At 46.5% G+C, this 14,252-nt stretch overlaps 1 protein-coding gene across 6 annotated transcripts in view; it reads left to right on the plus strand.

Moving 5' to 3' along the window:
• AMOTL1 (angiomotin like 1) overlaps positions 1-14,252 on the plus strand; it is a 199,678-nt gene that overhangs the window by 108,553 nt on the left and 76,873 nt on the right. For 4 of the 6 annotated variants that reach the window (XM_070384289.1, XM_070384294.1, XM_070384291.1 and 1 more), the window contains 3 exons: positions 2,531-2,677; positions 2,774-2,806; positions 6,917-7,853. In XM_070384289.1, the coding sequence (XP_070240390.1) occupies positions 2,531-2,677; positions 2,774-2,806; positions 6,917-7,853 (1,117 nt within the window). The remainder of the gene's footprint in view (positions 1-2,530; positions 2,678-2,773; positions 2,807-6,916; positions 7,854-14,252) is intronic. The other 2 variants (XM_070384290.1, XM_070384293.1) reach the window with 2 other exon arrangements.

Consider the following 14,252-nt stretch of genomic DNA (forward strand, 5'->3'; position numbering starts at 1 on the left):
GTCTGGATATATGCCCAGAGTGGGATTGCTGGAGCACATGATAACTGGCATCCATGTTGAAAGCATGTATCCATATACACACATCCCCTACATACTCCTTTATACACCCATCCAATATACATGTATATTCTTAGGTATGCCTCAATTTTATTGGCAGTTTGCTCTCTGTTATCACTTACAATTCGTAGTCAATCTGATAGTACAATTTGATAGTAGGGCCTGAAGTTGTAATCTGCCTGCATATGCCATTCCTGACCCAGATCTACTGTAAGAGAATACCACACTTAAAAAAAAAAAAAGTTGAATTGGAGTGTAATTGATTTACAATGTTGTGTTCCTTTCAGGTATACAGTAAAGTGATACAGTTGTGTGTATATATATATATATTTTTTCCCAGATTCTTTTCCATTATAGCTTATTACAAGGTATTGGATACAGCTCCTTGTGCCGTATAGTTTATCTACGGTTTATCTATTTTGTATATAATATATCCTTGTTTATCTACCTTATACACAGTGGTGTGTATCTGTCGCACTCTCTTCTCTTTGCTGAAGTGTGTGGGTCCTCACTGCCCCTGACGCTCATCTGGTGGGGCAGGGGCTGCAGGTACAGTAGGTGTGTTTGTGTTTTCCTGTTTCTTTTTCTGTGTACACTGTTCTCCTTCTGGCTTAGGGCTTCTCAACTGTGGCTGCATATCAGAATCATACGAAGAGCTCTATGAAATGCAGATGCCCGGGTCCTATCCTGGGACGCTGACTGCCAGGTCCGGGTGAGGCCGGGATGCTGGCATTGGAGAGCTCCCCAGGGGATCCTCTCGGGCGGCCACGCTTGCTCTGTGCGGCTCTCCAACTTTCCACCAACATTTTCCACCTGTCTGCATGAGAAGCCAGCCTAGATTTGCCTTTGGATCCAGGCCATTGACGATTTCTAATTTTAACTTTCAACTTTGAGACTTACAGATGTAGAGGGTGAGGCCCAGAAGGGACTGAGTGTCTTTCCATGGTAGTCCCTGTGGATTGGCCAGAAAGAGAATGCTGACGGATGCTGTCAGAGGCGCTGAAACTGTCATTTTAGGCTGATCTTTATATAGTATGTCATTCATACTCAGATTATATTCAACCTTAAGCTCTAACTCACAACTGCATTATTTAACATTGTAAGGTAAATATTCTAGTTGTCCAAATCTTTTTTTCTCTTTTTCTCTGTAGTCTAGACATGCTTATGCACCATGTGAAAAGAAAGATAGCTAATCACTTGGTCGTGTCTGACTCTCTGTGACCCCATAAACTGTAGCCTACTCTGTCCATGGAGTTCTCCAGGCAAGGATACTGGAGTGGGTAGCCTTTCGCTTCTCCAGGGGATCTTCTGAACCCAGGGATTGAACCCAGGTCTCCTGCATAGTGGGCAGACTCTTTACCGACTGAGCCACCAGGAAAGCCTTTTGCTACATGTGAGCACACGTTCAAATGTCATTTCATGGGTTGAGGGAGAGAAACTCAGGAAGAGGATGAGTAAATTTCCATCTTACAGCCTCTCGGAATAATTAGTTGCTTTGGCCTTATGGGAAATGGATAGATAACCATCCTAGCAAGAAATTTTGAATGACCCATTTGACGTGATGGCTGAAAAACTGTATTTTTTACTAATGGAATGATCTTGCAGGCAGGGATTTTAATTTTTAAAAAGCATGACTCTTTGCCCAGAGTAAACTAAATTACCTTTGCCAAAAAGAGCCTTCAACTTGGTGTGCACGGGGAGAGGTCAGTGCAGAGAGGGTGGAGCCTGGACTCCCCCCTCACACTGAGTGCTCCCACTCATCACACTGAGGGCTCCCTCAGTGTTTTTTGTGCTGTATCAGTGTCATGTCCTGGTACTTCATGTTCAATGACAGCAGGATTGAACCCAGTGTCACTTTTAATTGAAACAGAAAGCGTGTTCAGCTTTGTATGTGAAGCAGCCACGTGGGATCCGAAAGGCCAGTGCTGGGCAGAGGGCCAGAACCCATGACCCGGGCTCACACTGCCGCACAAGGCTCCAGAACCCCCAGAGTGGGGCCGATCGCTCTGTGCTGGGCTGCAACCAGCCCTTGCTAACACGTGGTCTGGCAAAATGACCACTCCTCTCTGCATCTTCGAGATGCTCCAAAAGACAGCTGCTCTTTCCGTTTTAGTTTTCCCTGTCTGGCCTCCCCGCCCCCTTCCCTTTGACTGCTCCGAACCTGGTGGCTTGTCCAGCTCCACAGGGGACTTGATGTTTGTGGCTGCTGTTGCCACTGGCCTTGGAAATGAGTTGTGTGAAAAGGCCCCTGCCTTTGCTCAGTGTGTCTTGAAAATTATGATTATGACCTCACGGGTCATTGTGGTGGGTGCCAGACTTGTGATGATTCTGAATTGTTACTTTGGAATTTTATGAGTCAAAAAGACAGAGCTGCCCCTGCCAGTGGAGAGACTTGGGGGAGAATGGCTGGTGTGAGTCACATGGCGAGGAGGACTTCGTTGACACTGAAGTGCACTTTGCTCTCTGCCCCCAGGTCCCCCTCCGGCCTGTTACAGCCCCAGCAGTCCCGTCCAGATTCTGGAGGACCCCAGCTACTTTTTCCCAGACTTTCAGCTCTATCCTGGGAGGCATGAGGCATCTTTGACAGTGGAGGCAAACAGCAGCATCAGAGAAAAAGTCGGTGAGTTCTTTCACTGGCACTCATGTTGGAAAAGCAGAATGATTTTATGTTTTTCACTCTTCTGAATAATTTTTTCTCTATCCTCTTTTTAAAAAGCAACATATTGGATTACTGGTTGTTTCTTTATTGGTAGGTGCCTTATTTTTAATGTTTGCTTAACATTGTGCATGCGTGCATGCTGAGTTGCTTCAGCAGTGTCCAAGTCTTTGTAACCCTACGGACTGTAGCTGGCCAGGCTCCTCTGTCCATGAGATTCTTCAGGCAAGAACACTGGAGTGGGTTGCCATGCCCTCCTCCAGGGGATCTTCCTGACCCAGGGATTGAGCCTTTGTCTCCTGTGGCACTTGCATTGCAGGCGGATTCATTACTGCTGGTGTTAATAGACTGTTAATTATAATACGTGACTCACTCAACAGAGAGAGTTCCTGAGTAGCTAGGAACTTTTGAATTATACCACTGAGTGCTTAATTTTTCTCTAATTCCTAAATGTTCTTTTTTGTACTCTTTCCTAGAATCTTTCATTTCTTTTTTCTTCTCTGCTTTCATTTATACCTCTTTTTGCAGGTAATTCAGAAATTCAGAGAAATTCTAAACTATATTCGGAAAGGAACTGCTTCCTTTGTAAAAATTTCCTGGCTATTTTTAAGGGTTTATGAGATTGGTTACACCATGAAGGAATCTTCAAAACCACATTAAAGAAGGATCTTGAGGCTCTTGCCAGATGTGCTCATGAAAAGGAGATTCAGTTTCTGTGCCTAATGAGACCCCATTCCTTTTATTATTCATCCAAAAAATCATTTTCCTTTGGAAATACGTTTTTATTTGAATTTTTATCCATTTTTATTTGAAGTGTTGATTTTTTATTTGAATTTGCTTGTTCATTAAGCCCTGAGGGTAAGAACTGTCTTCTTTACTCTCCTAACCCAGCACCTGTCAGAATGCCTGAATATCACAGGCTGGCAGTTGGTATTTGTGGAGTGAGTGATGGCTCAACTCAACCCACGCTGTTAATTGCTTTCCTAGGATTGTGCATCACGTAGTACAGTTACTCAGCAGCTCATCTTGGGTGACTTTCAGTGGTCTGTTTTTGTTGTTGCAAAGTTCTAATTGCTGAACTTCGGGTTTATATCTCAGTTACTGTGCACGTTCTCTGAAAATGAGCAGTAAGTTTGAATTTACTCCACATACCATCCTGTGAAGTAGATATGAAGCCTGACCCCAGAGGAGAGAGAGGTTCAGAGAAACCAAGTAATTGCCTGAGCTCACGAGGGGTAGATCAGAGGTGAGCTTCAGGAACCAGTCTGTAGAGTTCTTTACTCTCTCGTTTTTAAACCATTTTTTTAATTGAAGTATAGTTAATTTACAATGCTGTGTTAATTTCAAGTGTATAGTGAAGTGATTCAGTTATATCTATATATCTGTATATGTCGATTGTTTTTCAGATTTTTTTTCCATTATAGATTATTACAAGATATCAAATATAGTTCCCTGTGCTATGCAGTAGGTCCTTGTTTACTGATTTCATATATGAAAAGTGAAAGTGAAGTCGCTCAGTCATGTCCAACTCTTTGCGACCCTGTGGACGGTAGCCTACCAGGCTCTGCAGTCCATGGGATTTTCCAGGCAAGAATACTGGAGTGGGCTGCCATTTCCTTCTCCAGGGGATCTTCCCAACCCAGGGATTGAACCCAGGTCTTCTGCATTGCAGACAGACACTTTACCATCTCAGCCACTATAGTAGTGTGTATATATTAATCCCAAACTTCTAAGATATCTCCCACCCTCCAACAGTTCTTTCCTGAATGCCTTTTGTGTATTGTGGTAGTGTTCTAGACAGTGGGTTCACAGTATGTGATAAGACAAGACTGTCTGTTCCCTGGTGCTAGAGAATTCTAGTAGCGGAAGACAGGTAATAAATACACTGTTGATTGAAAGAGAAGGCCAGAGACAAGGCCAGATGTTAGGCTGTTCAGGACATTTAGCAACTGGTTAGGGGAGCTGGAACCTGGGGAATGGTTGAGATCATAGAAGCTGGGGCTGCAGTCTTTGCTGTTACAGAGACACTCAAAATGTCATCTACTGTCACCTTTTCTCATATTTTAATACCAAAAAGTATAAGAGGAATGTAGTCCTTAATAGCAGCCCCTGCTAAAAGAAGGTAGTAAACTCAGCTTATGTGTGTCTAGGTATACACACATATAGATGTGTGATTATGTGTGTATTTATATATCTTGTAAGAGTATCACACCACCTTCATTTTTTTCTTATTTTACTATAAACTGAAAACCTAGCTTGGCACTTGATTAAATGTAAGGAGCAAAGGGGACTTCCCTGGCAGTCCAGTGGTTACGACTCCATGCTTCCAATGCAGGGGATGTGGATTTGACTGCTGGTTAGGGAACTAAGATCCCACATGCCATGTGGTGTGGCCAAATACATAGATAAATAAATTAATAAAGTACCTCTACATTTCAACAATTAAAAAAACCTTTAAAAAAATGGAGGGAGCAAAGGAAACAAAAGAGACAAAATTGTATCTGCACTTTGTATGTGGATGACTCTTTGATCATAGATGAGGATGCCATTTATCAGAAAAAAGGCAACTTTGGGGAAGAGAGACGGTTTGGGGGGAAATAATGTGTCCTTTGTATATATAAAAACACAGAACCATCACTGCTTGGAATTGTAGGGCTGAAGGCTACTTAGAGATGGGCTTGCTTAGCTCCCTGCTTTTACAGGTAAGGATTTTGAGCCCAAAGACAGCAAGTCTTATCAGTAGTAAGTAGTAGAATGTTTACTAGCCTATCACTATAAATATCCTCAATACACTCCTTCTGAGTACTTTTGTGAAAAGGCATAAATTATATATTTCATGGTACTCTTTTACTGGTTAAATGTTTGACACCCATTACAGGCAGGCACTAGGTTGCTTGTTGTTGTTGTTCAATTACTAAGTTGAATCCAACTCTTTGCAACCCCATAGACCACAGCACACCAGGCTTCCTTGTCCTTTACCATCTCCCAGAGTTAGCTCAAACTCATGTCCATTGAGTCCATGATACCATCCATCCATCTCATCCTCTGTCGTCCCCTTCTCCTCCTGCCTTCAGTCTTTCCCAGCATCAGGGTCTTTACTATGAGACAGCTCTTTGAATCAGGTGGCCAAAGGCCAAAGTATTGGAGCTTCAGCTTCAGCATCAGTCTTTTCATGGAATATTCAGGGTTGATTTCCTTCAGGATTAACTGGTTTGATCTCCTTGCAGTCCAAGGGACTCTCAGGAGTCTTCTCCAGCACCGCAGTTCAAAAGCATCAATTCTTCAGTGCTCAGCCTTCTTTGTGGTCCAGCTCTCACATCCATACATGACCACTGGAAAAACCGTAGAGTTGTATGCTAGGGAGACCCAGATGAGGAGCCATGATCTCTGCCTTTAAGATGTTCAAAGTCTTGTTTACATAAATAAGTGCCATCTGACACAACTTAGCAACTAAACAACAACTTGTGATGATCGGTCTTTGGGATTTATGACAACAGAATTTGGATGTTGGAGAAGGAGGGCTCAAGCCTGCTGGGCTGCAGCAGGAAGGGTTTTACTTAGAAGGCAGCTTTGGAGCCATCACTCAAAGCACATCTAGGAATTTCCCAAGAAGATGTAGTGAGATGCATCTTTCCAGGCAGAGGGATGAATGGGGACAAAGTCCTGGAGGCCAGAGAGAGCTAGCTTGTTTGGGAACTCTGTGTTCTTGGTGTGTTGCTGGAACTCGAACTCTCAGAGCAGTAGGGTGGGCCGTGGCTGGAGTGTTTGAAAAGTGGAGACGGCAAGTGTCGATTGCTTTCTGAGGACAGTTAGGAGAGAAGAGAGAAGAGAAACTGGGTGGCACTTAGAGGTTTACACTGGGCTGTGAGAAGGTGGTTTCTTTTTTTGTTGTTGTTCTGATTTTTTTTTTTTTAAGATGGGAAAGACTGTTTATATGATGAAGAGAAGGGTCAGTGGAGAGCTTAAAGGGAGAGCTTGAAGGCCTGACCAAGGTCTAGAAGGAAGCAGGAGGTGAGGGAAGGGAGAGTGGGAGAGGCGCACTGAGCTGGAGAGATGCTCCCTGTGAGAAACTGCAGGGTAATGGGGGTGACGCGGTATTGGAACGCTTTAAATGCCTCTATCATTAGAAAGTTCATTATTCACAACATACACTGAGACCTGTACGGAACAGCCTGACACGTTTTTCCCATGTTTATCTTCCAGTTGAGGATCCTCTCTGTAAGTTCCACCCTCCGAACTTCCCGAGGATCCCAGAGGTGGAGATGAGAGGTTCCGAGGATGCGGCAGCTGGAACAGTGTTACAGCGGCTGATCCAGGAGCAACTGCGCTATGGCACCCCGACCGAGAACATGAACTTGCTGGCCATTCAGCACCAGGCCACAGGGAGCGCAGGGCCAGCCCACCCCACCAACTTTTCTTCCACGGAAAACCTCGCTCAAGAAGACCCACAAATGGTCTACCAGTCAGCACGCCAGGAACCGCAGGGTCAGGAACACCAGGTGGACAACACGGTGATGGAGAAACAGGTGCGGTCCGCGCAGCCTCAGCAGAACAACGAGGAGCTGCCCACGTACGAGGAGGCCAAGGCGCAGTCCCAGTTTTTCCGGGGACAGCAGCCGCCGCCGCCGCCGCCGCCGCCACAGCAGCAACCGGGGGCCGTGGGGCACAGCTACTACATGGCTGGGGGCGCCAGTCAGAAGGCCCGGACTGAGGGCAGGCCGACGGTGAACCGCGCCAACAGCGGACAGGCGCACAAGGACGAGGCGCTGAAGGAGCTCAAGCAGGGCCACGTCCGCTCTCTCAGCGAAAGGATCATGCAGCTGTCGCTGGAGAGGAACGGCGCCAAGCAGCACCTCCCTGGCCCCGGGAACGGAAAGGCGTTCAAGGCTGGAGGGGGGCCCTCCCCAGCCCAGCCTGCAGCCAAGCTGCTGGACCCCCGAGGTCCTCCACCCGAGTACCCCTTCAAGACCAAGCAGATGGTGTCCCCGGTCAGCAAGACCCAGGAGCATGGACTGTTCTACAGTGACCAGCACCCCGGGCTCCTCCACGAGATGGTCAAGCCTTACCCTGCGCCCCAGCCTGCGAGGACAGAAGTGGCCGTCCTGAGGTACCAGCCACCCCCAGAGTACGGGGTGACGAGGTGATTATCAAGCCTAGATAATTTTTAAAAAATTTGTTCTTTTAATTGAAGTATAGTTGATAGATAATATTATTACTATTTTGCAGATGTACAATAGAGCGATGCATAATTTTTAAAGATTATGCCCCATCTATAGTTATTATAAAATATTGGCTATATTCCCCATGTCTTACAGTGTATCCTTGTAGCCTGTTTTATAGCCAGTAGTTTGTTTTATAGCTAATAGCTATAATAGTTTTATAGCTAACAGCCTGTTTTATAGCTAATAGCTAATAGTTTGTTCCTCTTAATCCCCTACCCCTACACTGCCCCTCCTCCTTCCCTTCTCCCCACTGGTCACCACTAGTTTGTTCCCTGTATGCCTGAGTCTGCTTCTTTTATATCACATTCACTGGTTTGTTGTATTTTTTAGGTTCCACATATTAGTGATATCAAACAGTACTTGTCTTTCTCTGCCTGACCTATTTCAGTTAGCAGATTGCCCTCCAAGCCCATCTGTGTAGCTGCAAATGGCAAACCTTCATTCTTTAATGTGACTGAGTGGTATTCCGTCATGTGTATCTATCACATCTTCTTTATCCATTGATCAGTTGATGATACTTGTGTTGCTTCCCTATCTTCTGTGAAGTTGCATCATCTGTGAATACACGATTCTTGATCTGTGCCCTTTGAACACTTTTGCATACGTGTGTGCTCAGTTGCTCAGTTGTGTCCAGCTCTTTGCAACCCTGTGAACTGTAGCCCGTCAGGCTCCTCTGTCCATGGGATTTTTTCAAGCAAGAATATTGGAGTGGGTTGCCATTTTTTCCTCCAGGAGATCTTCCCAACACAAGGATGGAACCTGTGTCTCTTGCATTAGCAGGCAGATTCTCTACTATTGAGCCACCTAGAATGCTGCTGTGAATACTGAGATGCATGTGTCTTTCTGAATTAATGTTTTTATATACCCAGGAGTGGAATTGCTGGGTCATAAGGTAGTTCTGTTTTTAGTTTTTTGAGAAACCTTCATACTGTTTTCCACAGTAAGCCTAGTGGTTTCACTCATGGTTTTAGCTCTCATTATTTTCAAGGCATATTAGGTTTTTGTCATCAGTTTGGTTTTTTTTGGTCTGTGCACAATATTTAGTAAGCAGAGTTTTGGCCAAAATATATAGAGTGAAACAGAATAGAGGTCAACTGGGGATTTTCTCCAGGTGTTCCCGAAGGCAGGTAGGGATTTCTGAGTTTGGGGTGGAGCCTCCATTGCACGCTGTCCCTGGGGAGCTTGGCCCAGTGGGCTAGAGGAGCAGTGGTTTTCCTGGCTGGCTTTTTGGAGAGTGTCCAAACTCCTGGAACATGTTATTACCATGGGGTTTTATAGAGTCTTTCTTCATTGTAGATTTTAAAGGAAAATGTAGTCTGAATTCTAGAACAGAGGAGCTAAAGAGACCTAGAGATCATATAGCCTCACCCCTTTATTCAACAGAAAAGTGAAAGTATTAGTTGCTCAGTCGTGTCCAACTCAGGCAATGGCACCCCACTGCATTACTCTTGCCTGGAAAATTCCATGGACAGAGGAGCCTGGTAGGCTGCAGTCCATGGGGTTGATAAAAGTCAGACACGACTGAGCGACTTCACTTTCACTTTTCACTTTCCTGCATTGGAGAAGAAAATAGTAACCCACTCCAGTGTTCTTGCCTGGAGAATCCCAGGGACGGGGGAGCCTGGTGGGCTGCTGTCTATGGGGTCGCACAGAGTCGGACACGACTGAAGCGACTTAGCAGCAGCAGCAGCAGACTGTAGCACACCAGGCTCCTCTGTCCATGGGATTCTTCAGACAAGAATACTGGAGTGGGTTGCCATGCCCTTCTCCTGGGGATCTTCCTGACCCAGGGATTGAACCCAGGTCTCCTGCATTGCAGGCAGATTCTTTTACCATTTGAGCCACCAGGGAAGAAGCTCTGTTTATTCAAGAGATGAGAAACTCAGTTCCTGCAGTACTCAACTCTGAGGCAACTGGAGTGAGGCTCAGGTATCCTGACTGTCAAAACCATTTCCTTCCATCGCCCTAATTGCTCCGACTGATGGATTCAACAACACTTCCCACATTTGTAGTCTGTAAAGCCCTGTACTCAGTTCAGAAATAAAGATACAGTTTCCACCGTTAAGGTCCTCCCAGCATCGTCTCAGGGAAGCCAGCACCTGAACAGATCCTTGGGCTGCAGGGTGCCGTTTTAGGATAGAAAGGTGCAGAGAGCATTCGGGAACCAGAGAGAGTGGTATGACTCACAGCTGAAGGGCCTGGGGAGAGCTGCACAGAGGAGGTGACCTTTGAGTTGGGTCTTGAAGAAGAAATCAGAGCTGTGGGGTAGAGGTGAAGTAGCAGGAGGTACTATGCAGGACTATGCAGGGGAAAGGCCATTTCTTCAGACCAGAGCTTAGGGGGTTTTGTCTGGCATGAGCTGCAGTCATGCAGAGCCGTGGCGGTGTAGGAAGTGGCAGAAAGTGTGTTTGGACAAGGAAATTGAGACCAGTTGATGAGGATCTTTGAGTGTCATACTAAAGAGTTTAGAATTTATTCAGAAACAATTGCAAGAACCAGTGTTTTTCAGTAAAGACTGTGTTGATGTTTACTAGGCTGATTTTAATGGCAGCAAAGGATGAATTAGAGGAAGGGGAACCTAGAGGCCATGAAGACCATCAGAGATGAGGTGAGTTGTGTCCAGATAAGACTTGGAGAGAGTAGCCCAGCTTTGAGGCCATAGGTATGGAAGAGCATTATATGCTAAGAGAAATAGAGCTGACATCATTTAATGATTGATTAGATATGGACACTGTGGGAAATAAGTCAGTTGGAAAGCAAACTTTCAGGAGAGAAGTTGGCTCTGGAGATACCCATTTGGAAATTGCTGGAGTTTAGATGTTTCTGAGCTTGCTTTGCCTGGGGAGACTGTGGAGCATAAGAGAAGACAAGTGGGTCACTGTCTGTTATGGCTTTGTCTTCATTCTTGCCAGAGGTTTCTTTTTTATCAGATTCTAAGTCAAATGAGCTGAGATTTTCCTGAGTGACCCCAATGGCTGGGTGCAGGGCCTACTTTGGCTGTACATCTTCTGAATAGAGAGTGACTGGGCCTTGGCAGAGTGAGCTGGCCTGTTACTCACTTGGCAGCTGCTGACCCGTTTCCCTGCCTTCGGTGGCAGTGGCAGTTTTGAAGCAATGTACCGACAGGCAGGCCCCTGACAGGCAGCAGGATGCAGCGGACACAGTGTGACCCCACCAGGGTATCCAAGTTCAGCCTGGGAGAGCTCTTGTTCTCACCCTTTTATGATTCCTTAAGCCAAGGAGAAATTGAAATTTAAAAGCTATTAGGTTTGAAGAGGAAAAATATATCTTCAAATTTCTGGTTATTAGCACATTGATTTGCCAGAGTTAAATAATCCATGGTACTTGCTTGGAAAATCCCATGGGCAGAGGAACCTGGTGCACTGCAGTCCATGGGGTCGATAAAAGTCGGACATGACTGAGCAACTTCACTCTCACTTTTCACTTTCATGCATTGGAGAAGGAAATGGCAACCCACTCCAGTGTTCTTGCCTGGAGAATCCCAGGGACAGGGGAGCCTGGTCGGCTGCCATCTATGGGGTCGCACAGAGTCGGACACAACTGAAGTGACTTAGCAGACTTAGCAGACTGATTGCAGAATCATATCAGAGTTTGGGTTGTGACAGTTCACTTTTTTTTTTCTTAATCATTTAACTCTGTGTCTAGAGCTTGATCAAAAGTAGAAATATCCTTAGTCTCCTTACTCCTCTTGGGCTTTATTCTTGGTTACCTGGCAGGGCATAAAGGGGTCTTGCTGCTTTTTATCATTTGGCAGTAGGTATGCTGTGAGTGGAAGATAGGAAGGGGGAGGAGGAAGCTATTCCTGGAGGGCTGCCCAGGTATTTGTGGGTGGTGTCATGTGTTTCGATGTGATGACGTCAGAAAGAAGAAGCAATGCCTGAAGGATTTGAGCTGGTTGCCGGGCTTGGCAGCTGGGTCCACATGACACATCAAAATGGCCTAGAAGATGTAACAGACAGACTATTGAGGCTCAGCCCCAGAGCTACAAGGTGGCTTTGTGAGCCTGGCCACAGCTCGCCAGCATGGCTCCCCCAGGGCAGCCTTTGGCCAGCAGGGTAAACAGAGTTGCGTCCACACCAGCCCTGCTTCAGACACATTCAGTGTGGCCTGAGCTCTAAGGACTGGATCTGAAGCTCAGCACGGTGTGATGTTCAAGCTATCTTTGACCAAAAGAAGAGCCATTGCGTGTGTGCTCAGCCATTTCTGACTCTGCAGCCCTGTGAGCTGCAGCCCGCCAGGCTCCTCTGTCCATGGGATTCTCCAGGCAAGAATACTGGGGTGGGTTGCCATGCCCTCCTGCAGGGGACCTTCCAGACCCAGGGATTGAACCTGTGCCTCGGGCGGCTCTTGCAATGGCAGGCGAGTTCTTTCCCACTCAGCCACCTGGGAAGCCCAGAGAAGAGCAGGTCTCCCTTTAACTTCACTGTCACCTTTCCTTGTGCTTAACAGGTTATCAGTTTGTCATTAATGGTGATGGTTTGGGAAGCTGCCGGTTGTTGGGTCAGTGCCTCATGGACGACCCTTGAGTCAGGGAGGCGTTTGTCTGAGATCACTGGGCTCATGTTCTGGCCTCAAGCTGCAAAGACAGCCCCAGTATGTTGTGGATATTCAGAGCTCTCACCTCATCCATCACACACTATCAAGACTTCACTGCTTTTTGTCTAGAGATGGAAAGGTCTAAAGAGCACAGAGCTTAGGATGATAAGAATCTGGAGTTCTGGCCTCCATTACTGATTTACCATAGCTTACGAATTCTCTCACCTGCTCTGATCCGCGGACCATGGGAGATGTGTAGCAGGTTATGGTCTCTTCTTGTGGGAAACCCCGTGGAGAGGCCACCGGTCAAGGCCTCCTTGACTTTCATCAGTTCAGTTCAGTTGCTCCGTCGTGTCCGATTCTTCGAGACCCCATGGACCACAACACACCAGGCCTGCCCATCACCAGCTCCTGGAGTTTAGTCAAACTCATGTCCCTTGAGTCAGTGATGCCATCTAGTGATCTCATCCTCTGTTGTCCCCTTCTCCTCCCTCCTTCAGTCTTTCCCAGCATCAGGGTCTTTGCAAATGAGTCAGCTCTTCACATCAGGTGGCCAAAGTATTGGAGCCTCAGCATCAGTCCTTACAATGAATGTTCAGGATTGATTTCCTTTAGAACTGACTGGTCTGTCCCGTTAATGGAAGTGAAGGCACGAATGAATACTGGGGAACTAGATCTCACACACCACAGCTAAGTTTGCATTCTGCAACTAAAGATTCCAAATGCCACCACAAAGATCCCCCAAATAAATATTAAAAAAGAGATGACATCAGAGCCAGTGGTGCCATGGATCCTGTTCCATAGAACATGCTTGCTTCGTCTCTTCACAGGCCAGCCATCCTTCCCATCAGTTCAGGGGGCTCGTGGTTTCCTGCGTTCATGGAGGGACCCTGTGGTGTGCTCAGCCTCCCAAATCATGCATGTTTTCCTTAGAATATTCACTATGAATTTTCCTCTAGAAAAACCTCCTGGTTTGGTTTTATTTAGCACAGAGTCAAAGTTCCTGATGCTCTCTGATGCTCAGGTGCTTCAGTTGTGTCCAACTTTCTGCGACCCCATGGACTATAGCCCTCCAGGCTCCTCCGTCTCTGGGATTCTCCAGGCAAGAATACTGGAGTGGATTGCCATGCCCTCCTCCAGGGGGACCTTCCGACCCAGGGATGGATCCTGGGTCTCCTGCACTGCAGGTGGATTCTTCACTGTCTGAGCCACCAGGGAAGCCCCATGCTCCCTGGGAACGTGTCAGACAATGCAGCGGGGAGAGGGGGAGCAAAGAGGAGAGTCCTGGAGCCCATGTGGCTGATTAGAGAGAAACCGTGCCTCTTGCCAGGAACCCACGCCGACCCAGCAGTGTGGCCAGAGTGCAACAAGCCTGAGAATTCGGGCTGAAGAGCAGCTTTACTCTGGGTGGGTGTGAGGTCTCAAATGTGCTGTATAGTACAACAGAGAATGTTCAGTGGCCCCCTCTCACTCTGAGTTGGAAATGGCTGGAGGAGGAAGGGGGATTGTCCGAGTGAGTGTGTTTCCAAAGTGCTGATTTGCAGTGTAGATAGTTAACGAAAATGAATTGCTATGTGGCATTAAAAGGTGAGCCAGACCCAAAGCTTATGGATTAACCACCACGCGTTGCTCTGAACAAAAAATGAGGCCAGGGAGTGTTTTTTAAAAATCCCACCAGCTAAACATGTGTTTTGAATACCAGAATTAAAATTTACGAGTTTGTACAATTTTTAAGCTGAATTGTGGCTGGGTGAGCCAAG

Source organism: Bos mutus, chromosome 15 (assembly GCF_027580195.1).
Source record: "Bos mutus isolate GX-2022 chromosome 15, NWIPB_WYAK_1.1, whole genome shotgun sequence".
NCBI lineage: Eukaryota > Metazoa > Chordata > Mammalia > Artiodactyla > Bovidae > Bos > Bos mutus.